Source organism: Lonchura striata, chromosome 4 (assembly GCF_046129695.1).
Source record: "Lonchura striata isolate bLonStr1 chromosome 4, bLonStr1.mat, whole genome shotgun sequence".
Taxonomy (NCBI): Eukaryota; Metazoa; Chordata; class Aves; order Passeriformes; family Estrildidae; genus Lonchura; species Lonchura striata.
Window position 1 is genome coordinate 51613298 of NC_134606.1, and position 25905 is coordinate 51639202.

A 25905-nucleotide genomic window follows, 5' to 3' on the forward strand; every position below is an offset into this window, starting at 1 on the left:
ATCCTATTTTTCATCTTAGATGTGTAAAAAGAGTAGTCACATCCCTCCTGGTATTTTTCTGTTGCATTTAACAAGGTGAATGAAGTTTAGTCCTGTAAGAGAAACTTTTCATCCCATTTACTCCACATGTGCCCAAATGGTCACAGCAACCCAAGCATGGAAGAGTTGCTAATGACTCTGAGCTCACTTCCGTTGGATTGTCCATAGATGGGGTTAGGAAAAAGACTTGGTTGTATTAATTGCTTGGATACAGATTTTTTTATATCTTTTATGAAGATGGAATTGGCCCTTCTGTTGCTTCTGTTGGATCAACAGTTTCCACACTAAGCTGCTGTTTTCATTTGCTTTGCATTTACTCCAGTGCATTCAGTTTCACATTTTCCACACTTGTAGCCTACTCTGGGCTCGATTTTTTTTTTTTTTCCCCTCCATCTCAGGAAACAGGGATCATTTATTTCCAAGAACATCCCTGTGGAAAATTAGTTGTTAATGTTAAATACATCCATCTGTTCATTTGAAGAGATTTGCCACCTGCTTGCAGTGGAAAGGAATGAGAAATTTGGAAAGGAGAAATTCTAGGGAGACATCTTCTGCTGTCCCCAGGAAAATCTACTCACACTGAGCTCCCTATAAATGTCTGGAAATACCAATTTAATATGGCACCCACTAGCTCACGTCTGGCTGTTCCAGGAGAACAGACCTGCTGCTCGGCATGGAGGGAAAAGGCTGGGATGCATCCCCCCAACGACTATGCACCACTGATAACAGCTGTATCCCATCTCCTTACCTCCTATTGTCTAATCTGTCTTTGGCTGACTCAGAACAAGGTCCAGAAGATGACAAGGTTCTTCTGGAGCTTTGCTTTAAGATGAAGAAGGCACCCGACCTTTTAAATAAAAAATGTCGACATGATACATAACTAGGAATACAGAGGAAAAATGCTTCACAGTAAAAATGTCAGTATATTGTATAATACACTAATCCATACAGCAGTATTTACCATGAAATATTGGCACCAGGATTGCTGGCACGCAGTCATCTCCTTGTGCTGGCAGAGGGGAGAATCAGTAACAGTGGATTTACACCTGACTGTGACATTTTGCAATTAGATTTCCATGCCCTGCTACAAACTGTAGCACTAACAGGTACAACCAGAGTTCAATGCAGACACACCATAAAGCAATTAAAATACATGGACAGACATTTGAACTCTTAGTTAGCCATAATGTATGTTAACACATGGGTAAAAGTACAACGTAGGCATCCCAGCACCAAACTTTTCACCTAAATACTTGTCCATTCAAGGTGCAGAGAGAACACTGATTATAGACTGAGGCTCTGGATGAGGTGCAGAGCAAGATCTTGCAGAGCAAGATCATCAGCTTGTGTTGAAATAAACCAGGAAATGCATCTCAGCTGCTTCCACTTTGCAAGGAGGTGGGGAAGGTTCAGCATGGAAGGTTCAGCATGGACTTGCTGAACCCAAGCACTGAAGGCAGTGTTGATTACTCCTATGTGAGAAAGAGTCTGCTGCATATGTACCCAAGTCTTCATCTCCCCACTAAGTTGCTTTGCTTTCATGTAGTTGTGACAGAGCCAGACAAAAATTATCAAGAATAACCTGAACAGAGAAGCAGTAAAGAGCAGATGTAACAACAACAAAAACCTAAAAAACAAAACAAAAACAAAACCAACCAAACAAAAAACCCACCAAAAATCAAGGGCTGGGGGGAAAGTAAGGAAATAAAAAAAATCCCATGGTATTTACTGTGCAGTATACTTCCATTTTTGTACATCAGGAACCCTGACCCCCAACCTTTGCCCTCTGATCCCTGATGTCCTGACCCTTGACTCTTACCCTTTACCCCTTATCCTTGACCCCTGCCTTTTGACCCCTGGCTCTGGAGCCTGGTCCCTAACTACTCTGCCCTGTCTGTACCCAGCCCTGGTGCTGTGTCCTGTAACCCCAAGCCCCTGGTATGTAACCCTCAGCCCCCAACCCCTGCCTGTCACTGCAGCCTGGACATGTCATCCCTACCTTTTTGGGGTGGTCTTGTCCTCCTGGGAGGGTTCTGCTGTTGGCCTGCTGTTATGACTGCTGCCTGCTGCTGCTATGAGGATGAAAATGGCATTCTTAGGGCAGTGTGACTTTCTCTGGCTGTTTTTTTATTTTAAACTAGAGAGAAAAATCACAGCCTGGTTTAAACACAGAAGAGCAGAGGAGACTAGGTCTTGGTGAATAAACCCGGAAAGGTTCGAAATACAGCCAAAAAATGTGATTAAAACCAAATAAGGTTAGATGTTGGTGCTAATTGTTTTTTGTTCAAGTGTGCCTCCTGAAAGGAGGGAAATGGGTGGATGTCTGGGAAATGAGTGAGCTTTCTGGGAGAATGTGGTATTAGGTCATGTTTCATACCAGCCCAAAGCTGCAAGATTCATTAAGATTCAAGTAAGCAGATTTTCTTATTTGAAAACTTTATCTAACCATTGATTTAACAATTAAAAAATACCATTGACCATGATAAAATAAAGTGTTTACACTTGTAGTCTGAATTTTCTGTTACTTATGAAAATTGGAATATATCCTATAATTGCGCTATACAGAGTTTTAGCAGAAACAAACAATTACCCATTAACTTTCATTCAGATTTAGGTCAAAGATCAAAGTCTGCTATCAAAACTAGAGTTTTGATGTATTGACTTTGGCTAATTTTTTAACTTTTGTTCACCTGATACCAGACATCCCAGCTGAAGTCATTGTATTTCAAAAGTAGCTGCACAACTTCAGGTTTTACCAAGCCAGTGAACTCTAAATTTAGATGTTATGCACTCAAGCAGGTGAGTGCTTGCACCTGACCAGTCTAAATAACTTGAAAATAAAAGTCATATATATATATATATATATGTGTGTGTGTGTATTTTACTATTAACTAGATCAGAGCACAGGTTTCAAAAGCTTTGACTCAACCTTTTTATTCCTCCTCCTGGCTCCAAAAATAATTATTAAATAAGAAAAACAAACAATGGATAATTCAGTTTAAGTCCTAAGAATTTTTTATTCCATTTAAGTGAACCAATACATTCCTTTGTGAAACAGGAAGCAACATTAATTAGTGTACATTTTTATGTGCCATCTATCCTAATGTGGCAACAGAGAAGCTTGCAAAATTCTCCTGCATTGTGGTATTCAATTTGAGACTAATTTACTCTGTGACTGATGTTTCTGCATAAGTCTCACAGTGACTGCAGTCAGTCTATCTGATGTTACATACAACTTTAGGTTTTATCTCTCTACCATTATTTAGTATTTTAGCCCACATCAGTTTAGACAAGCAGCAATCTTGATAGCAGCTTCCGAAGCAATGGTACTAACAGTGTATGATGCTAACAGCATAGAAGTGAAACATTGTTTGCACACACCTCAAGCCTGCTAATTTTCTGAGACACGCTCACAGTACCAGCACAGTAATAGTACCAAACACATACAAGAGATCACTGGAGAGCCTTCTTGTAAGCTGACAGAATGCAAAACTTCAGATATGGAGGAATTTGTTGGCTATGACTTCAGGTCTTCCATTCTTCATCCTGCCAAAGTCTATGGCAATACACTGCCTACAGTCTTCCCAGTATAATTCTGTCATAATCTGAGTGCAAAATCTACTCCAGGGCATGTTTTTATAACATAGAACACCAAATGCATTTTCTATTGTTATTTGGAGTAATTACAATGGTAAAAGTCAAGTCTGAGGCTTGGAAGCCTTGAAAGAATACTTGCTTCCTAACATCTGGCTCAAGAAAAGAGATACAGTAGCTGAGGATATTAAATGCAAGAAGAAGTAAGGTCTGCACAGTTGGTGTAGGAAAAGAAAAAAAATCAGAAAGGGTAGGTTCAGCAAAAATAAAGGACAAGAATCCAATATGTCAGGACAGTATGTTTAGCCTAGGACTAAGCCTGCCCCATTTCCCATGAACATAATACAGAATTAACATTTGATTACTCATTGTGGTCAAAACTATGCAGTGGATGAAAACCTGGTGCTGTGGAACTGCAAGTGAGCACATCCCTGTCCCAGTCCCCAGCAGCTGTCCTGCACTCTTTGCTCACTGTGCCTGTCCTCAAAAGGAGGAATTGCCCTTGGAATTGCTGAGCTCATTGCAGATGACCTTGGCTTGATTTCTGGCCCCGTCAGAAGACTTGGCACTCAGTGGGCACAGGATTTGGCAGCCTGACTGCAGGAACCACAGCCTGGTGCTGCCCCAGCTGAGCCTTGGTCCCCCAGCCGCGTAAACCAGGGCTACACACAGGCAATTGTTTGCATGATGGGGCTCCACTCCCGATTTCCTCCCTGCTTTCCACAGGAAGGAAGTATGAGGATCTCTAGCCAGCAGAGCACCTCAAAGAATGGCAGCATTAAGAGTGTCAGCATTGCATTAGGCAGCCTGTCACAGCAATCACCTCTGTAACCCACCAGTGTTTTGGTTTTTTTTATTTATTTTTCTAAAAATTGTACAGTCTATATCAAAAGCAAGTGTCACAGTCCTCTCAAAGGTCTGGCACCTTACAGAGCCTCAGGTGTGCCAGTTTGAGGGCATTCTTTGTTCTCTTGTGCTGCTCTGGGTTTTCATTTGTTCTTTAGTGGTGTTCCTGTCTAGCTTGTTGAAAACAAGATCTGTGTTGTCTTTTTTGTAATGAAAAAATGTAATTAAAAACACTTCTATGCTTTCCATCTAGTTTTTGCATCAGAAAAATGGGCAAAGAGAAATTGTTTCCCAAGATCAGCCAGTGTAATACATAAAACTTGAAAATTCTCTCACTGGTCTCTGCACAATCTAGGATACAGCCAAGGAGATAAAATGAGACTATGAGCATAAACATTCACTCTCTTGTTGAATGTCTCAATACTATTAGTCTCCCTGGACCAAATAGTTGTGCTATTTTATCCAGAGGAGCACCTGATTTCTACTAATATATATTGCTATTATGTGAAGAACAATGTAGTTCAACTTATTGTCTATGTTTGAAAATGAGAGACTGAAAGGGAAGACATGGAGAAATGGGTAAAGGAGTAAAAAAAGGAAGAGTGCAGTTAGGAATAAAATGCTAGGAAAGTCCTGTGAGCCTGAGCTATAATATGAAGCACAGATAAGATGAGCACAATTAGCAACGCAGATAATGATCTAAGTGCAGATCCTGTAGCAAACAGCACAGTACCACGTGGTTCTCTCCTCTGGATGATGTTTTGCCCATTTTGAAGGCCTCTGGTAAGTGACCTGTAGAAGACATCTGCTGGTTTGTTTTCGAGGAGATGAGAAGAACCTCCCCTGAACGGACAAGTGATATACAGCAGCCAAGGCTTTATTTTTGTCAATGACTTGTCAAGCCAGCTGTGAGCGTTCACCCTTTCAATCACAGACTCTTTAGGATACATACATATTTAATCAGGACTGTAACTCTGAAGGTACTCTGAACGCTTCTACAGTAGTGCATGTTTTAGCATATAGCACCTTGCATTTTGACATTTATGTGAAATGGTAAAATCCAGATTTCTGCCACTAAACTTCAGTGGATTAGAAGCTGGGAAGTAGTCTCTTCCTAGTGAAAAACTACCAGTTTATTTCTTTATGTTTAGCACACTGCCTTTTTAAAAAATAAAACACAGCAAAAACAATGCTGGGAATTATTTGATTAAGCTCTAGTTGAGGTCATGTTGCCATCTGCCTTACTGCTGGGGTTGGTGGAAGCTGCATCTTGCGGTGCTTTCCATCACTGTCCAGAGCAGAGCTGCCAAAACAGGAATGCTGTTCCATGTGCAGATAGCAGAAGCATTCAGCAACTGACCCTGCTCTCAGTCAGTTGTTTTCCCTTCTGCTGGCACCCCCATCAGTGGCAACAGATCAAGCGGCCTCCTTGAATGGTGCCACTTGATTGTGCTGCCAGATTTTCCACTGCTCATTTCCTGTAGCACAATCTGAAAGAAAGCCTGTTTCCATGCCTGAGCTGGTCTGGACAAAGATAAATCTGAAGGCTGCCTAGTGACTACTATATAAATATACAAAAAAAAAAAAAAATCTGATGATCTAACCTACAAGGCTTCAGTTATTTGGTATAATTAAGTGGAGAGATGCCAAGAAAATAATTACTGGAAAGTTTTCTTTTGACAAACTTATGATAGAAATTTCTCAACAGCTTCAAGGAACTCTATGGATGAGCTAAGCCCTTCCAAGTCCAGCAGATTGCCCTTTTTGTCATGAAAGTGGAATAATTCAATCTCTTCCTCTTCCAGTTCTTCCTGAAACAGATTGGTCTCTGAGGTAGGAATGATGATGATGCGAGGGACTGTATTGCTAATGAGAGAATCCACAACTCCATTCACTTGACTTCCTTGAGTTGCCATATGGGAAGTACTTGAGTGCCCACTGGTGGCACTGCTGCTATTCAATCTGACAGGCAGAGAAGTTGCTCTCAGGGAGCTGGTCATGAGTCCTGCAGAAGGACTGGGTAGGACAGGCTGCCCAAGCACCTTTTCCAAACAGCTGGAGGAGAGTGAAACCTGGAGTGGAGACATAAGATTTAGCATTGGAAATTGGAAAGATTTAGCTGTGGAAAACGGTATTTGGAATATTCATTACCATTAGTCAATATTTGAGCCACCAGGCTAATTTTCTAAACACTTGGAATCATTAGCTTGAAGGAAAATCATGATGTGCTAACATGTACTGCTTGGAAAGCAAAACATTAAATGGAGCAAAAGAAGACATACTCAAATATCAGCAGAGACTGAAAAGAAAAAAAAAAAAAGAAAAAACAAAAAACTCATACTTGTGTCTGACTTATCATTAAATAATGGTATTACTTTCATTTTTAACACATCTCAGGGTATCAGGGTACTAGATTATTGCACTTCTCTCTCTTCTCATGGAAGAGATCTCAGATAAGACTCAAGTACACTTCATTCTTTTTTTTCCTAAAGCTTTGTCAACCTTTTGGCAATCTCTGTCTTTCCCCAAATGGGTCCGGATACTACCTCAGGGAAGCTGGGGGTCTTGCATTCACACATTGGAAAGTACTTACTCCAAGAAAGAAGCAATAAATACTCACTTTGCAAGCAATTTCTTATCTGCTTATTTTGAGAGAATTCTGATTTCTAACTTGGCTCTGATAGCAAGGCCTCTGTGTTCTTTCCATAAGTCTTGTGCACAGTATGCAAATTCAGAGTCAACTAAGTAAGCTTTGAAAGCATCAGTTAATATTCAAATATACAGGCAAGGGAAGGCATAAATAATCAGTTTTTGCTTCTTTAAAAAAATATTACAATCAAGGTGATAAAATCACTGTGTCAGATGTAGAGGTAAGCTGGAAGTCCCTCCTTTATAGGGAAAACCAAGATTTAAAGTAAAGTGCAGGTTTTACTTCATTGCTCTGTGAATTCCCATAGTTTTGTGTCATTCTACTCCACAAGCAGGAATAATTCACAAATCCTTGATAATGATTTCTCCAGCTGCTCTACCTACCAAATAGAGGGAAGCACACTGCTAAAAAAAGTGGTTTTAATCAGTGTGACAGAGAAGAAAATTGCATTCTTCCATATTAAAGACAATAATAGTATGAAAAAATCCAACTCCAAAACGACTCCTTCCTGTTTCAAGTGCTGTTTTCACTGCAACAGAAGGATTGGGTTTTTTTGGATGTGGCTTGGTGGGCACAACACCCACTTACAAGTTTTTTTAATAGTTTTCCCGTCAGGTAATTCCCTTGAAACAAAACCTGGATGCAGAGGGGACATTTGACCACTCTTCTTTGAAATCAATATCCAAACCCACATTTTAATACTTTCAGAAAAGCCTCTTCACTGCCATGTTAAATTTCCAGGTGTCAGCCTACATCAACTTTGTTACTATCATAACTGAAGTAAGTATAGGGCTGGATCATATTTTTGTGGCAGCACAGAAAACAGTCACATGTGTTTTTATGCTTTGGAATGCACCAAGCCTGGGACACTGGCTTGTCCACAACTGAGTGTTTTTGTAAGTATTCTAATTGAAATTCAGTCAAAGACAATCCAGTAATTTTATTAAAAACTTAAAATAAAGATAAAAATGCATTGGTGCTTCTTTAGGGTTTGTTGGGGTTTTTGTTTGTTTGTTTTTGTTTGTTTTTGTTTTTTGGTGTTTTTTTTGTTGGTTTTTTTTTTTTTGTGAAACACTCTAACTGAGCTTAACAAATAAACATTTACTCTGATAGCATGAATAGTAATGCATTGCATTTAGCTGCAATGAACACACAAAGGATTTTCACAACACACAGGAGCCTCTGCTGAAAACAGTAAGAAAAGCAAATGAGGCTTTGAACATTCAATGTAAATAAACTCCTCATGGCTCAGTGAATGCCACTGAAAATCTAAAGGGTTATTTATCAAAGCAATTCAAGAGATGTCTTTCAAAGGCAAAGTACAGCACATGAGCCTTCTTGTGGACTACACATTTGCTAAATTCCAGATACATTTACATATTACAGATATATTTCTTTTATTACTGAACTGTTTAAGCAGACCACCTGAGATTTACTTCCCTTCCCCTTCTTTGTGAGACCAAAAGCCAGTGATTCTCCAGAACCTGGAGACAATATCCCTTCCACTTGCCTACAACCTTGGGCACACTTGGCTGCTGACAGAAGGCAGCAGAACTAAGTAGAAGATTTTAGCCCATGTTGCCTGACACCACATCTGAAGCTGCTGTTGTTCCACCAATACTGTTCTCAACAGTTACAGGAAAAGAACAAGGTTTCTCAGGACTTGATCTTAATGACAGACATGAAAGAGGACAGGACAGAGGCATGCAGGAACTGGATCGCTGGTTGGCTGGAAATATTCAGAGCAGTTCCTGCTTTAAACTATGCTGTCTCTAGAAAATTACCACCGGATCTGGAAGGGAGCACGGGGGACAGAGGCAGATGCTGTAGCTGCCCAAGGTGTGGGTGGTTGTCCACATGCACTAGAGTAACCCCACAAAAGGGTGCCTCCATAAAAAAGGGGGTGCTACTCAATCCAGCCACAGACTGGGGATTGTAAGCTACATCAGTCTTTCCCTGAAAAGGCAGCACTGGTGTATGCCCGACACTGTGCTACCCATATAAGAACCCATTTGGAAACTGGTGTTACAAACTGGCAGAAGCTGACTCATGGATGACCTACTGCTCCCATCAGGGAATGGGGTGCTCCTCAACAACAGGACACCAAACCTCAGTGGTTTGGCCAATGGGGGTGATGCATCCACAAAGGATGCACTGAGTACTCACCATCTCCTCTTTCAGTGAGGGAAGGGTGGCAGCTGCCAGACTCTCCCACTCTTAGGGAGAAATGGGAGTTTCTTTCTCATCTTCCCCCTCAACAAAAATAAAACATTTTAATGTACATTGAAAAGAAGGAAAAGGGTGGCTTCTAGCAAGTCAAACTGTTTTGCAGACTTGACTTTACGCTAAAAGGAGACTGCCACAGTATGGACACAAGGACCATGATGAAAGGAACCAAAACTGGTGTAGATAAACAGGGGGAGAGGCAAAGAACTCATCTTCTTATTTCTGATGCTATTGACTATGACTTAATGCAGCTTCAGAGCCATAAGCAGAGCTAGCTTTCCAAAAGCAGGCAAATATCAGTGAAAAAAGTTAATTAGGCATTACTAGCACTCTCATCTGTCACACAGACATGCAAAAAAAAAAAAAAGAAAAAGAAAAAGAAAAAGAAAAAGAAAAAGAAAAAGAAAAAGAAAAAGAAAAAGAAAAAGAAAAAGAAAAAGAAAAAGAGAAAATAAAAGAAATAACAGCAAGAAAGAGGATGTTAGAGTCAGTATAAATAAAGACTACAGAAGAAATAGATGGGCATAAAGGATGAATTATCATTCCAGAGATGATGTACTGCAGCAAGATTAGCACTAAAACAGAGAGTCCTCAGCTGAGAACTTTTTCTGTACCTTTTGGGCAGTGGCTGCATCATAGCTGCAGGTCTTTGGGAGCAGGTCTCTCTTCTCTTGTCTCAGACTCGTGGAGAAAGAATGACTTCGGCGAGGCTTCAGTTTCTCTCGAGCTGGCTCTACAGGGTCGAGCTCTACATTGCTCCAGGTCTAATCACAAATGGATGATGGATTTCAGACAGTTGCATTCTTCTTCAAATTCTTGTAAGTTCTCAAACTCTAGCAATATCCATGCATATTCACAGGAAAGTAAAGCCATTCTAACACAGGTCTCACACTCAAAACTCCCCTGGGGAGAGGCTTTCTTTTCAGTCTTGTCACTTTCCCTGAACTATTTTGCTTGCTGACCAAAAAATAAAACCAACTTGGAAATAAGGAAAATTTATTTAAACTCTTTTCACCAGGATGTTTTTCACCCTTTTTTATCTCACTGCTTATGCTACACTTACACCTGCAGAGGATCTGAATTCTAAAGATAGGAGCCAATAAAATCAATCTGTTTAATGTGTCTTGTGGCATTCTGTGTGACCACCAGTTGATACAAAACCATGGACATGGACAGATCCAAAACCATGTTTGCATACATCCCAGCAGAACATGCAGAACACTAAGGGCTTCTCAATCTGCATGAGCTTGCTGATTCTGCAAACCACCATTAGTGCATAGGAGACAGTGGGTGGGCTTTGCTTTCGTTTTCTAAGAGCATGTCAGCACTCTTAGAAACCTAGAAGCACAAATGGGACATTGCGAAAGTGCTGTTCCATTTACAGGCTTGGGGTGAGGCCATCTGTCATCCCTCACTTAGTGGTGACTTTTTGATTGAGTATCAATGATGAAATCATTCCACTCCAACATGAGATTTTAGATATGGATAGACAGAGGCCAGACAGGCAGACAGGGCTCCACGCAAGTGGGAAGACAGTACATAATTCCTCTGCATCACTTTGCTCATACCTCTGTGTGTGGGCATCTATTTATTTCCCCTCACCTGTTGAATAAAACTCCTTGAATTAAACATTCCTTTACATGAATCACATATATGTTTGTTCCCTTCACTAACATATACACAACACACAGAAGAAAATGTTGTAGCAACTGCTGCACCTTTTGTAGTGTTCCTGGTGTCATTTCTTGCCCATCAATATTTTATTGGAGCCTTGCCAAATTTCAGTCAGTCCTGCTATCATGCCAAAGTCATCAAGCTTAGCTTTTATTTCAGCAGCTGCTGTTTCAGATAAAACCTCCACAGCTGCACTGAGCTGTCAGTTGCCCCAAAGGACAATTGCCTTTGGCTGCATCAGCTCGACACAGCACAGTGCTGTGCACTGCTAACAGTGGGGGTTTTCAATGACACTCCTAAGCCACAGCTGTGCCAAAAGCCAAAGCCTCTTACCCTCATTATCCTGTCTATTTAAGCAGCACCCACATTGAAATACATGCAAAAACTTGATAACACAAATAAACCAAAACTGAGTAGTGACCAACACTGAAGACCAGAAAGCTTCTTGGATCAGGATGATGCAGCTGAAATTACTCCATTTGGCCTCAAACAACGGAGTAATGGGAGAAATACGATGTTTTTATACATTAAAGTATAAAAGGGATACCTAGGAATTATAATTTTGTCAGAAGTTACTGGTGGCAGCTGTTGCTCTGGGAGGTTCCTGATGCCCAAACTGAGGGGGAGCAGCACAGGTCCCCAGGAGGGCCAGCCCCAGCCCAGACCTTGCCGTGGCTGCCACCCCCTTCGAGGAGCCACCTTCCCAGCACCTCTGCAGGCAAAGCCAGCTTCTTGTAACTGAGAGAGTCTGTGAAGGATCTCAAGGGATTCTTTTGTTTCTACCTTACTCAGTCACCAGCCTCACTGATGCTTAGGGTATGTTCCTACAAAACACTGCACCATGCTCTAGGGGCAGGAGCTTTTCAATCCTCATGGTCAAAATCTATGTAAAGAAGTCAAAAATTTCCCATCCTATGGAAAATGGACTTCTTTTAAAGTAATAAGAGAGCTCTTGGATAAGTTATAAAATATTGGATGGAAGATTGTTTTCTTGTCCTCCAGATTAGTGAGATACCTAACATAGCCAGTAGTTAGTCACACAGGGAGTGCTTGACAGTGGCTCTTTTTAGTTCACATTAAACATTTAATCTGAATATCCTTGATCCCAGCAGGCATCTAATCACACAGATATGCTGGCCTGAATGCTTTTTCTGATCATAAATCATCATGCATGAACTTCCAGCTTCACAGAAATGACCTTACATGACAAAAAAATTTAGCTACACTCTCCTCTTTCCCTTTTCTGTTCTCTAGTTTTGAATATGTATTTATAGTGTTGCATATTTAGAGTCTGAGAAATGTTATACTCACTTTCTTTCATGGAAACAAGAAAAGACTTACAGCTTCTCCAGTAGAAATGGAGGAAACACAAGTGCTCTTGGTCTTGCCAGCAAGAGAGTGGTGGCTGCAGAGAGAGGTCCTGAACGATGACTCATTTATGGATCCCCTCAGAAGGTCATTCTTTGATATTCGTATCAGGAACCTCAAGCAGGGAACAGCTTGGTGGATGGTTTTTCTGAGGGAAAATGTGAGAAGAAAAAAAAAAGCCAGACCTGTCACACTGAAGACATGGCTTTGAAATTCATGTGGTGAAAATTCTGTCTCTTTCCATCACCTCAACACAGCTTCTATTTTGATTAAGGAGGTCTTAAAGATTACATGCAAACAGCATGGTAGCTGGTGCAAACAACTCAACAGGATGAAAAGAAAAGGTCCTTCTGGGCCTTGTGTCAAAACACACAGAAGAGTTGCACAGCTAAGTGATAAGAATTGAAAATATCTTGAAGAGCGTGATTGCATATGGTTTATTGCAAATGTTAGCCCAGAAAATTTCAGGCTATTTGGTACAAATGTCTTCACTGTGCAAAGGCACAGAATGAGTGGAAACAAGGGAAAAGGAAGAAGGCCATAAGAATCAGATGTTGTTAATTATTTGTATCACAGCAGCTACTGTAAGCTCCTATTGAAAATTAGCACTGTACAAGCATAGAGGAGAAGGATGGTCTAGACCCCAAATCTGCCTTATTCATTGAAATAATAATCTCATTCATGATTGTGTGCATCTATTTCTCCTGACCCCAGCCATGGCCCTGCATGGACCAGAAGTGTCCAAGAGCCTCCCCTGGGCAATGCCAGCTGGCCTTTCTCCTCACAGGGTAATGCTAGTCAGAACACTTCATTTAGTGCAACATCTCCCCTGCACTTCCCAATCCATTATTGGGAATCCAACAGATGAAGCTAATAGGGGCAAAAAAACAAATAAACAAGTCAGAAAGTGAGGCAGCAACAAGGCATGTGGCCAGGAACTGATGCAGGGGACCACAGATTGCTGGAGGATGTCAGTACATTGACTTTACACTGAGATGCAAGTCAAGCAGATGTGTATTGTAAAGTCTTTTGCTTCTGTAGTTACCAAGTTTGTTGAATAACCAGTGCATCTTAAATCATCATTCCTATTCTCACAAAATATCACTCATGTTAAAATTTCAGAGACATGATTTTGGCGTCATGAAATGAGGTCACTTACTTGTAATCAAAAAAAGAAACCCACCACCACCAAACCTCTATATTTGGCATCATCACCACTCTTTGAATAGTTCTGCATCTCTTTCCTCTGTAGTTTCAAAGGCAAATGAACAGCAGCTCTGTGTCTGCTCTGGAAATTGGGACTGAAAAAAGCTGCCTGCACCATCATTCCTGATCCTGCCAAGATGCCCATCAGTGACCAGGCAGGGCCCACTGAGCTGCTTGGGACAGAAGGCTGCTCACATGGTGCTGGGTAAAAAAAGATGGGTAATGTTGTGCACAAAATTAAAAGTCCTGAGAAAGGGTTTACAGGACTTGAGAAAATGTCAAACCCCCAGAAATTTCCTTTCAAGCTGAAGACTTCAGTCTGGTGCTGAAAAGCAGCTGCCAGCCTTTTTTCCCCAGCTAAGCTGAACTACTTCCCTCTGACAAGTTCAAGTTAGTGTAAAACACACCATCCCAGTTATTAAATGGGATTTGGCACAGAGGTCTCTTTATGATGAAGATTCAGGAAATAAATGTCTGATGGTGAATTTTCAAGGAAAAAATATGACATTTCTGAATGTCTTGAGAGATCAGAATTTCTATTTTACTAATATTTGGGAGGAGTAGTGAGGGACATTTTGCTGGTTGGGGTGAAAGTACAGATTTTGAAGGGAGTTTTAATATTGTATATACAAAGTAAAAGGCATAAACTGAGGTACTTATTTAATGGTATTCCTATTACCTGAAATAAAGGAGTTCCCTAAAGTGACTCATAGAGTAAATGTAATATAGTAATATAGTAATTGCAAGCAACTTTAAAAAAAATACTGCAACTCTAAGTTATTTATGAACATTATTTATGATGTAGGAGTTTGGACCAATATTTTTTGTGTAATTCTGCTTTGCTTGGGAGCCAGTTGGAAACATGGAGTTGCAGAATTTCCTGTTTGCTATGAAAGAATGATTTCAAAACCTAAAACTTCCAAAATGTAAGGGAGTTTTTGCAATAACTTTAACACAGCAATGTGTCAGAGTTACTGTGGAATATAGAGACAACACACAAGTTGTTAAAGATGTGAAAGCTTTCTTCCCCACAATAGAGCATTTCACAATTAAAGCTTTGAGTACATTCCTCACTTACATTTGTCACTTCCTGAGAGTCCTATTAGGGAGAGGTGTTTTTGTCCTTTCTGCTGGTGGGGAATGGGTGGGCAGGAGGTAGATTAGGAGGAACATAACTAATTTTCAAGCCAGGTCTCAGAAGCCAAGTGCTAGCACAAAGGTTACATTCACTATACATTTTCAGTTACATTCACTATAATGTACTTTTTTTTCCCCTCCATTGTTTAAGGTAAGAAAAAGACTTTGTTTTGTTGGGATTTTAAGACAAAGTGTCAGGAATTCTCTGTGCAAAAAAAGCATCTTGTTTTCCTAGTGGATTGAGCCAGATTTGAACACTTTTGATCCTGGTTTCTGGATGCCTCTTTCTAGAAAGATTTGGAAAATAATTTAGATATAATTTGGTTCAGTAGTTCCAATATAAAATGACAAATTATTCCCTGCTCAAACCCTTAACCCTTTGGCCTGAACAGACTGGCCCATTTATCTGTGCTTTCAAGGCATAATGTGAATAATTAGAAGATTTGGAAACTATCCAGAAAAAATAACCTTAACATGTATGATCATTATTTACTGTTTAAGCAAAATTGGTCCTGCCAACATATTTTTGCTAACTGACTTATTAGTGTACTGTAGGTTTTTTTCAATTTTGAAACTGTGTTCTTGATTCATCACAAGGGACCCAACATTACTTCTTTTCCTGACTGGATTGTTCCCAAGTGTATGAAATATCTTCAAAAGTCCATAAAAATTTCTCTTGTTGATAGGTCTAGAAATACAGATTAGAGAGCAGGGAAAAAAAGAAAAACAGATAAAAACAAGATAGTTATTAAGAAAATATCTGAAACCTCATTGTGGAGACCGGTCTTTTTCTTAAAAGTCTTAAGAAGCCAATGCTGATAGGAAAAAGACTGACTGAAGCAGTTCACTGTCACAGAGTTATAGGATGGTGTGGGTTGGAAGGGATCTTGAAGGAACCTTTAACACCATCCAGTTCCAAGCCTGATACTGTGGGCAGGGACACCTACTACTAGACCAGATTGCTCAAAGCCCTATCCAACCTGGCCTTGAACACTTCCAGGGAAGCATCCACAGCTTCTCTGGGCAACCTGTTCCTTTCAAAAATAATAAACTGAACCAAATAACTTTGGTTCAGAAACAAATAATAGGTACTAAACACATCAGCCAGACATGCAAAACTTCTCACTGAACTTCTGCAACGCATCAGAAACTAGTCATTCTCCTACTCTAAATTAAAATGCTCTGCAGACTTCAAAAACCCCAGATGGTTTTTGGAGGATGCAAAAAGGTGTTTGTTATGGTATCAGACATTTTCAAACAAAATATGTGTCCAAAATGGAGAAACAGGGATTTCACAGACTAACTACTTGGTGGATAAGGAGTTGTCTGGGTGGTCACACTCAAAGAGTTATGGTCAGTGGCTCAATGTTCAGGTGGAGCTCAGTGAGAGTGGTGACCTCAGGGATCGGTGTTGGGACCAGCCCTGTTTAACATTGCTGTTGGTGACAGGGACAGTGGGATTGGGAGCACCTTCAGCAGGTTTGGTGATGACACCAAGCTGTGTGGTGTGGCTGCCACACTGGAGGGGAGGGATGGCATCCAGAGGGACCTGGACAGGCTGGAGAGGGGAGCCCACAGGAACCTCAGAAAGTCCAACAAGACCAAGCTCAAGATGCTGTGTGTGGGTCAGGACAATCCCAAGCACAAACACAGGCTGGGCAGAGAATGGATTGGGAGCTGCCCTGCCCAGAAGGACTTGGGGGTCCTGATGGATGAGAAGCTGGACATGACCCAGCAATGTTCACTCACAGCCCAGAAAGCCAAATGTGCCCTGGATCATGTCCTGAAGCCAAAGCAGCATGGGCAGCAGAGGAGGGGGGGATTCTGCCCCTCTGCCCTGCTCTGGTGAGACCCCACCTGCAGGGTTGCATCAGCTCTGGGCTCCCAGTATGGGAAGGACATGGACCTCTCGGAGCATGTCCAGAGGAGGGCCACAAAGATGATCAGAGGGCTGGAGCACCTCTTCTCTGCAGATAGGCTGAGGGAGTTGGGCTGTTCAGCCAGGAGAAGAGAAGGCTCTGGGCAGGCCTTACAGCACTTTCCAGAACCTGAATGAGAGCTACAGAAAAGCTGATGAAGTATTTCTCACAAGAGATTGTAGGGATAGGACAAGGAGGAATGGCTTTAAACTGAAAGAGGGAATGTTTAGATTGGATATTAGGAAGAAATTTACTGTAATGCTGGTGAGGCTGCCCAAAGAAGCTGTGGGTGCCCCATCCCTGGAAGTGTTCAGTGCCAGGTTGGATGGGGTTTTGCACAACCTGGTCTTGTGGAAGGTGTCCCTGCCCATGACAAGTGGTGAGAACTTGATGATCCTTAAGGTCCCTTCCAACCCAAATTATTCTATGATTCTATAGAATCATAGGGTGAAATGTTTTCACCCCTTTTGGGCATGTTTCAAGGAACAAGGAACTTTTCTTACAACCACACTATCATGCATCAGATATCCTAAACAATGAACTCAATTTCCATCTCCCAAGTCTGAGTTGTCAGGCAATGTAATTTGCCAGCTATTCCACTCTTGGGTGAAACAAGCTTCATATCAATGACTAACCCTGCCATCTAGTGGTATTTATACATTTATCACATTTACCACCATGGCATCCCTGTGCTTTCTCAGAACTTTTGACACAGCATCACTTTGTGGTAGCTTCCCTTTGAAAGACTTGCAAAAAATTCTGCACGTATGCTAGACAGCAGCTCTATTACAAGTATATCCCCGTAGTATAATAAAGTATTTTTTGCTGCCAGTGTCCCAAATTTTTTTGGGAAAAAATGCTTCAGAAAACCAAACCTTGAACATATGCATAGAGAGCTGCCTAAATTGGTAAGGATGTGATTTTTTGACCCTCACTGGCTGGGACCTTTGCTCTAGAGAGTGCTCTGTAGTGGCTGTCTCTGGTATGATGAATGGTGACCTGAGCATCATCTCCTCATGTCAGTCATGCAGCTCCACAGGGCAGAGCAGGGCTCAGAGGGAGAGGAAAGGTGAAGGGAGGGACTGTTCCCTTTTGGCCACTCCCCAGGCCATATCTGGAGCTGCCTTGTCTGAGTCTGACCACCTGGAGTCCATAATGGCCTGGTCAGCACAGGAACATGCAGTGCACGGGGTGAGGCTGAAGGAATGAGGGTAGTTTGTTCCATGTGAAAGATCCACATTTGCATGTACAGTTATACACATACCTATATATTTACTGTACCTGTATCTTGGGTGAATTATTGCATATATGATGGGGTTGTAGATTGCAGAAGCTTTGGCAATAACTGCTGGCACAGATTTGGAATATGGTGTTAAGCTGTTGCCTCGACTAAAACAAAGCAAAAACATTACACACAGCTATGCCATGGATTACGTGGATACTACATTACTAAAACATATTACTCTTTTAAATTGGCATTGTGCTATTATCTTTTTATAAGAAATACACCTGTAAAGTTGATTCATTCAAGTGATTTTTTTGCTCAGATGAAAGGTTTGAATTTGACAGCATGTACTTGGTTTCATTCATTTAGAGAAGATCAAAGACATGCAGTAAGTACTTTTAGGATTACTAGGAACACAAAGAATCACCTTCCCTATTTCTGCAATAAACAAAAATAAATAAACCCAAAACCTCAGCAAAAGAACTCCCATTGTGGCCATCTGGGAAAAGTGAATGATGATAGAAAAGAAAACAGACTCAAACCTAAAAAAATCATTCAGCAGCAGCATGTGTGCTGCACAATAATGCATGTCAGTGATTCAGTTCTAAACACTGCAGAAGGAAGAAAGGATTGGAAGTGGTTTGAAACCAATATTTCCCTTTAGACTTTAAGCTACCACAGTCAGTCAGGTGTGACTAATATCAGTGCAGCATAAACACAGTTAATATCATGGTATCACAGAATTGTTCGGGTTGGAAGACACCTTTAAAGATCATCCAGCCAACCTCTCTGCCATGGGCAAGGACATCTTTCACTAGATGAGCCTGCTCAAGGCCCCATCCAACCTGCCCTTGAAGAGTAGAACATGCATTGACAAGACACCAGGTCCCTTTGGAGCAGAGAATGGGTTGAGAAGACATCAGTGTATGGAAGGAAGGAGGGTATTAGGAGATAAAGGAAGTAACTCCTCCAATTCATACAAAAAAGGCATCATGTGGGAGAGAAAATGTGTATCAAATATTAAGACTAAAAATTCATACTAATTTCAAAATGCATAGACAAATAATTCATTTTCTGGCTTTATTCACAACAATATAGTGAAGAATGAAATATCACCTCTAATGTAGTAATTATTTAAGACCTATTCAAAAAGGAGATTGGCCTTATGTGGATGATAGTACTAATCTTATCTGTTTAATCCCTGCTTTTTTGATTCCTCTTCCACTTACCCTGCCCAGGCAATCAAGGTGACACAAGCATATGGAGACCAGGACAAGACAAACACAATAATGACCACAAAAGCAATTTTTGCCAGCTTCCACTCATTCTTGATGGACTGAGAGAGGTAGGATTTCCGGCTGCAGGACCCCAGGTTTTGAACATCTCTGTAAGGGGGGCAAAACACAGCTATTTCAGCAGGACAATGAAAAACCAGTATCTCTGATATATTCTCAGCAATATGTAAAATGAAGTAAATTTCTTATTTCACCACTCTTCTTTTCTCCTCTGATATTTAAAAACTCTGGAAGGTAATTGATATGGTTGCAAGTGTTATGTTTGCCTGGGAGACTGAGACAGAACTGCTGGGATTACAGGACAGGACTGTTGTGTTCTCATCCCGAACACAAGAAGGTTTCAGGTTGCAAAGATACAGAAATTGGTATCTCTTCATTGTTTTTAGAGGTGGAGTAAGAAAAGGCACAGCTGGATGGCAAAATCAAGTCTTATGTCTTTTTCTTTTTGAGGGAGTAGCAGCTTGCAGAAATTCCAATTCATAAGCTAACACATGCTGGAATACCCTGACAGCTTTGAGAAACCAGTCCCAAACACTTGCAAGGACATTTTTGCTTACCTGCATATTTATTTATTAAAGAGTATTTTCAGTGGGAGGTACAACAGGCAGTCCTAATATTTTTGTCATGAAAAGTCAAATACTCTTCTCACGCCAAATACCTCACATTTATTTTAAAAGGTTTTATATAGTTAAGCATTTTATGTTCTTTAGCATAGAAATAACGAATTTTACATATTACTGTTGTTAAATGGAAATAGATTTCAGGCTCAAGACATGAATTACCAGCCAGTAGGGTAACAAAGTTCCTGGTGGCACAGTGTAAATATAGAACAGAATCAAAGAAACATAGAATGGCCTGGGTTGGAAGGGAGATTGAAGATCATCTATTTCCAACATACCTGCCATGACCAGGGACACCTTCAGCTAGACCAGGGTGCTCAAAGCTCCATCCAGACTGGCCTTGTAAAGGGCATAGAAAAGCTCATGTCCACTGTGCTCCATGGGTGTACAAGGCACAATTATTTTAAGGATGCATTCCTTCACTTGCTATCAAGTATTCATACACAAAGCACAATAAAAGCCAAGACAAAGGCCAAAAAGTAGAGTTCAGAAATAATTTCATTTTAGGCATACATAAGTGTATGCCTAAAGTGTAATTTAGGCTTATGAAGCCAAATGATTTCAACAAGTGCCTGCACACAGGAGCAGAGAAAAGCCATCAGAACTGATAACACAGTCGAGCAGCAGGAAGGACTCACAGCACCAGCTGGTGTTGGATCAGACTAAAGATAAAAGCCATGTGCTCATTAGCAGAAAAATAACTGATAGAATGATGTTAGTTTACAGATCTAACACCCTGCTGAGTTTTTATTTCAAATACAGGCCAAAAATTGTTTTGGGAGAAACATATGAGCAATATAGCCAAATATTGTGCATGCAGTTGTGATGCTTGATGAAGCACACTGGTTTTTGGGATGCTTGCCTTAACTAAAACTGTCAAAAATTATGAGGGCTGTTTTGCTTACAGAGCTGCTCAAAGGCAGATGATTCCCCCATTGCTACATGTTTTTTATTATCCCTTGAGGCTGAAAACTGCTGGAATACACAAGGACATTGTTTCTTGTAGGGCAAATCTGAAATACAAATAACTCGATACAAGTATCTGATGTACTATTAATTACTGCAGTGGAATAAGATTAGAACCACCAGAGATTTCTTCTACTCTGAAATTCATATATCCATTCCAGTTTTAAAATGGCAAAAAATAGTTCTCCTGTTTCAATTCAGACTAATTTTTGATTCAGATTTTTCTGCAGCTAAAGAAACTGAGAAAATCTGCTGTTACACAAAACGGGATACGTACTTCTTTCAGCTAGATTGCTTACCTGCCAGTACGCCTTATGGCCAGGAACATTGATAAATAGCAGTGGAATATTATTACCAGTGGGATAAAAAACACACAGCAGCATAAAATCATGGTGTAGCTTCTGTTTGCAGGGGAGTAGGTTACATAGTCCCATGTACAGGATATCATCAAGCCCTCGGGCACATAGGAACCTGTGAAATACATACAATACACGATTCACATATGCATCCAAAGTTAGTACAAGTGCTGATCCAGCCACTAAGCACTTAAAATAAACCCTGTCCTGTATCCGTGGTCTTCAAGAGCTGTACCAGTCAAACTACACATCATATATGTGGTCTGAGAAGTGAGTGCCCACATGGAGAGTAGGTCCTGGCTAAAGAACTGTCAGGTACACATCTAATACTCCATCTGTAGGTTGTTCTGCTTTAACACACCCTGGGTGTAGGGGGGCAGAGGGTTTGTACAGTGCAGTAGGTGCAGATGTGTGCTCCAACAACAAACCATCTGGTGGTAGCAGGGCATCTTCATGAGGACTGATAAGAAAACTAATTTTTTTACACACCCAGCTAGACTAAAAAGAGCACACAGGGAATGCTAGGAGAGAGACAGAGAGACAGAGCAGACAACATACTCCAGCCGAGGAGCGGAGCCACGCTCCATCCCAGGGAGTAGAGCCACACCAAGGCGATGATCTGCACGGTGCGTCTCTTGGAAGTCCACTGGATGGACTGCAGGGGCTTTGTGATCACCAGGTAGCGGTCAACAGAGATAGCCAACAGAGTCATCATCGAGGTTATCCCAAAGAGAGCCCCACAGAAAGCATACAAGTTACAGCCTGAAGAAGGAAATGGCAATGTCAGGGATTTTCTTGAAAAGAGGCATATTTTCTCTCAGAGTTCATTGTAATAAATCCCCCTGGTTTTTTCCTTGCTCAGGTCTTCCCTCTCAATAGAAGCTTTCTCTTAGCTTCACGTTTTCATAGTTATTAAGTGTTTATTAGAAAAGCATAAATATAAACAAAATAGAAATATATGTATTTAAACGAGTCCTACTTCACTGCAGGCTGCAACTAGGAATGTTTTGTCAATGGAAAACTGCCTCAAAGAAAATCCAATCTAATTAAACTTATATTTTCCTGGACTGTTGCCCAATATATTGATCTTGACATGCTGCAGCAGACATCTGTCTGCTAATTATGAATGGGTGGTTCAAGAAATTACTTTGGTTTATGTGGCTTAAAAACGTAGAAGTGGTTTAAATTTGGTGACTAAGAGACCAATTGTAAAACATAGCTCCAACTCCTATGCTTAATGGCAGTACTTTTTAAAAGAACTGACATTTTTTACATTAAACAGACCTCTTAACCCCCTCTGCATTCAGGCACTGCACTACCAGATGGAAAAAGTTACACCTTAATTTAATGGAGCAACCTGTGGAAAGATCATCCATTTTTTGAAACCTTGCATTGCCCCATGTGGTTATAGACAAGGAGTAACAGGCAGCTCACCAGGAGTGACAGGCAGCAAAAACACCAGATCCAACCTTAAAGCAGAATTCCACAGTCTATACAAGTAACTTGCAACCAAGGACCAAATCCCACTCAAGCAGATCAAATGCTTCGTTTGTGACAGCATGGTAATTTGCACTGATTTTATCGAAGGTGATGAGCAAGACTAAAAATATCTTCAAAGGAAGGCAGAGTCCCTTCTGTACTGCTGAACAGTACATGGTCTCTGGGCTTGCTCCACCATTGTACAGCCAACAGTGGGTGCAAGTTTTCACCCATAATATGATGAGGAGCACCAACCAGCTTTGAGCCTTCTGAGGTTCTTGTTATACCCACATTTCAGGTTTAATTTCAGCATAGATCACCTCTTCTTTCTTGCAGTTGGAAAGAAAGAGGCTTGAATTTGCTGAGTCCTCAAACGACTACTGTTATTTAAATATCTTAATTAAACATGAGATTCCTCAAAGCACGCCAATGTTCAACAATACACTTGATCAATGATCAACATACATTTCTAACTAAAAGTAGTAACTAGCCCTCAAAATGATACAGAAAAATTATTTACAACTTACTAAGACTTTTCTACCTACTTTCAGCCATAACACCGCCATTACAAGATAAAGGGTAACATGATTACATGCGGATCTTGACTCCTTCCTTTCCAAAATATGTAAGATAAAAGAATGACAGCTGTAACACAAAACATGTGACATCACACTGACTGACAATGTCTGGGGCTGTGACTCAAGAGATTTGTGCTGCTCTAGCCATGGCACAAGCCAAGGCTGTTGTGGCTGAAACAGGTTCAGGCAGCATAAAGCTGGCAAGGTGTGAATTAGTGGTGAAAAGTACCTATGTCTCCAAGTATCCATTCTCTGTGCAAGCTGTTGACAAAGCATATGGGTGCCTGAGAAGCCGACATCAGGAAGTCGCTCACAGCTAAATTCATTATAAAGTAGTTTTGGGGAGTCCTCAGCTTCTTGTTGCTTAAAAACATGAGAAATACATAATTTTAAAAGGACAAAGTGGAAAGTTAACTTTATAACTTTGCTTACTAGCATAAACAAATACTGTCCAGGTTGAAATCGATGGTTACTCACACTGAATCAATTGCTAATCATCAGTCAATTACTACAGCTACAGCTGTAGTAATTTCAAAATTATTGAAAAGACCAGGAATCATAAAATAGATTGTTTCCCCTTCAAGCTAAGGAGAATTTCAGCTGTCTTGATAAATATGGATTTTTTTCAGAAGAGCAGCTCCCTAGGAGTGCTGTGATATTGATTGTGCCATGCACTGTGCATGAGGAAGATCTGAAGAAAGTTACAGAGCCAAAGGATCTGCTTCTGGTGATACTTTAAAAACTGCTGACCTGAGGTAGTGTGTTGACACAGTTGGCCTGAAGTGCTTGACACACCACTAGCAAAATGACCTTTTCCAAAGTGCTACAGCATGAGCAGAGCACACACAGAGACTTGGAGAAAGCTTTTGGTTATACACCTCTCATAAGAGAGAATGAAAACTATCAGTTGCAGGTGAACAGGCAGCATTAAACACCACAACAAGGAGTGTGAAAGCAGAGGTCTGCTAGCAAAATTTATCCAAGGAAAACATCTGAGATCTTTCTGATGTGCTTTGCAATATCAATATTTGCAGCTAACATGAATTTCTTTCCTCGTGCTGATAAATACTGAAAAAGAAAGTGAGAAAGCCATCTCAGTACTGCTGCAATTCTAAAAAATTCTTGGGTTTCATAACTGTCTGCAAAAACAAGGTAAGTGAGAGTTCATATATTCCCAGGTGCTAATCTGCCCATGCAGATATTCCTACTTTAACAATTTAATGCAGTACACCAGATAAACCACACACATTTCAAGATGAATACAGAGCTTGTGCTGCATTTTAAAAAGTCATGAAAGCATCTACACTTGTGGGGAATTCATTTTCTCTAAATCATATTAGAAGCCAGTTATTCAAAATAACTGATTTATTTGTTTTAAAACGTTTAAGAATAGGAAATTAATGCTTGGTTCATAACCCTATGGTGTCTCTAGCATTGTAAGGCCCTGCTGCATCACTATGCATAATGACAGCAAGTAGTGAATGAAGTGGATTTTGAAATCCATCATCACATTGTGGGACAGAGGGCAGATGTTTCTTTTTCCCATGAAATTTTTTGCATACTCTAGCTGCCAGTAGCTTTGGCTGCCTGTTACTCTGCCAAAAAAGCACACAAACTGACAGAAATCCTATGACCTGGCTGAAGCAGAAAATACACTGGTAGCATGAGCTCATTTCATGTAGCAGATTGCTTTCTTGGTCCTTTCAGGACCACTGGGCTCCCGTGAAGAGCATCAGTGTTTGTCAAGTATTTGTGGAAATGCTACAGGGTCAGTGAAGAGGTCTGCAGCTGAGAGACTGTGGTTTCTATCATTAGAAGTATTAAACCATTCTTTAAACTTTCAATTGGAAATTGTTTATAGAACAAGGTATTATTTTCTCATTTTATTTGATTCTTTAAACCATCAGGAATTTACACTGAGGTTGTCTATGATACACATAGATGTGTTTTTCATCTGTGTAGAGTTGTCTTCTCCTCTCTTTCCCCCCACATTTGTTGCCATTAGACTTAATCCAAGAGGAAAACAATGCAGAAATCTGCACATGGGCACAGGTGAAACTCAAGGCCACTCAAATCAACCACAAAAGGAATTTTTGTACCTGTAAAATGCATAGAGGACTAGGAGGTTTCCAATGATGCCAATGGAGCCAATAATGAGCACACATGTTCCTACGGTGTAAAGAATGTGGCCAGGGATCTCTGCCTTGGTCACAGTGTGTGGCTGGGTACTCATATTCAAACCCTGAAGGGAAAACAGAGGAAAAGGAAAGTTTAGCCCATTTGGGACCCTTAGTCCATGGAACACATGCTCAGGCTGTTGGCATTCATTTCCACAGCTCGTGCAAGTAAAATACACACTTTGGAGTTCTTTTCACATCCCCTGTAATCAAGTTTCCCTCAGGTAACTTTCATAATTTTGACAGTAAATATCTATCTTGAGAAAGGAGCAACAGAGAAACCAGACTGGAAAAGACAACTCAGGAAGTTATGATGATGATGTGAAAAAGGCAAAGAAGCATGAGCATGAAACTTGCTCTGGGTAACTGCTGCTCTCTGGGGCACAGAGCTGCTGACAACACAGACTGACAGCGAGAAATAACCTGTTGCAGTTTGGTTTTATTAGGAACAATATTAGGATCAAATCCCACACTTACAAACATTAAATCCCCTGGGTCTCCCCAGGTTCACCATCCACTAACTTGGTGCTACAAAGCCTGGGAATTCCTC

General features: G+C 40.7%; 1 protein-coding gene across 1 annotated transcript; it reads right to left on the reverse strand.

Moving 5' to 3' along the window:
- Positions 1 to 4472: 4472 nt before the first annotated feature.
- LOC110481571 (melanopsin) lies at positions 4473 to 25414 on the reverse strand. Its single transcript, XM_021550281.2, has 9 exons — positions 25278 to 25414; positions 23408 to 23541; positions 21680 to 21883; positions 21065 to 21236; positions 19114 to 19269; positions 17941 to 18048; positions 12371 to 12545; positions 9970 to 10119; positions 4473 to 6551 (listed from the first exon to the last, which is right to left on the reverse strand). The coding sequence occupies exons 1-9, from the start codon at positions 25409 to 25411 to the stop codon at positions 6165 to 6167; spliced, it is 1620 nt and encodes a 539-aa protein (XP_021405956.2). The 5' UTR covers positions 25412 to 25414; the 3' UTR covers positions 4473 to 6164.
- Between the last annotated feature and the right edge of the window lie 491 nt (positions 25415 to 25905).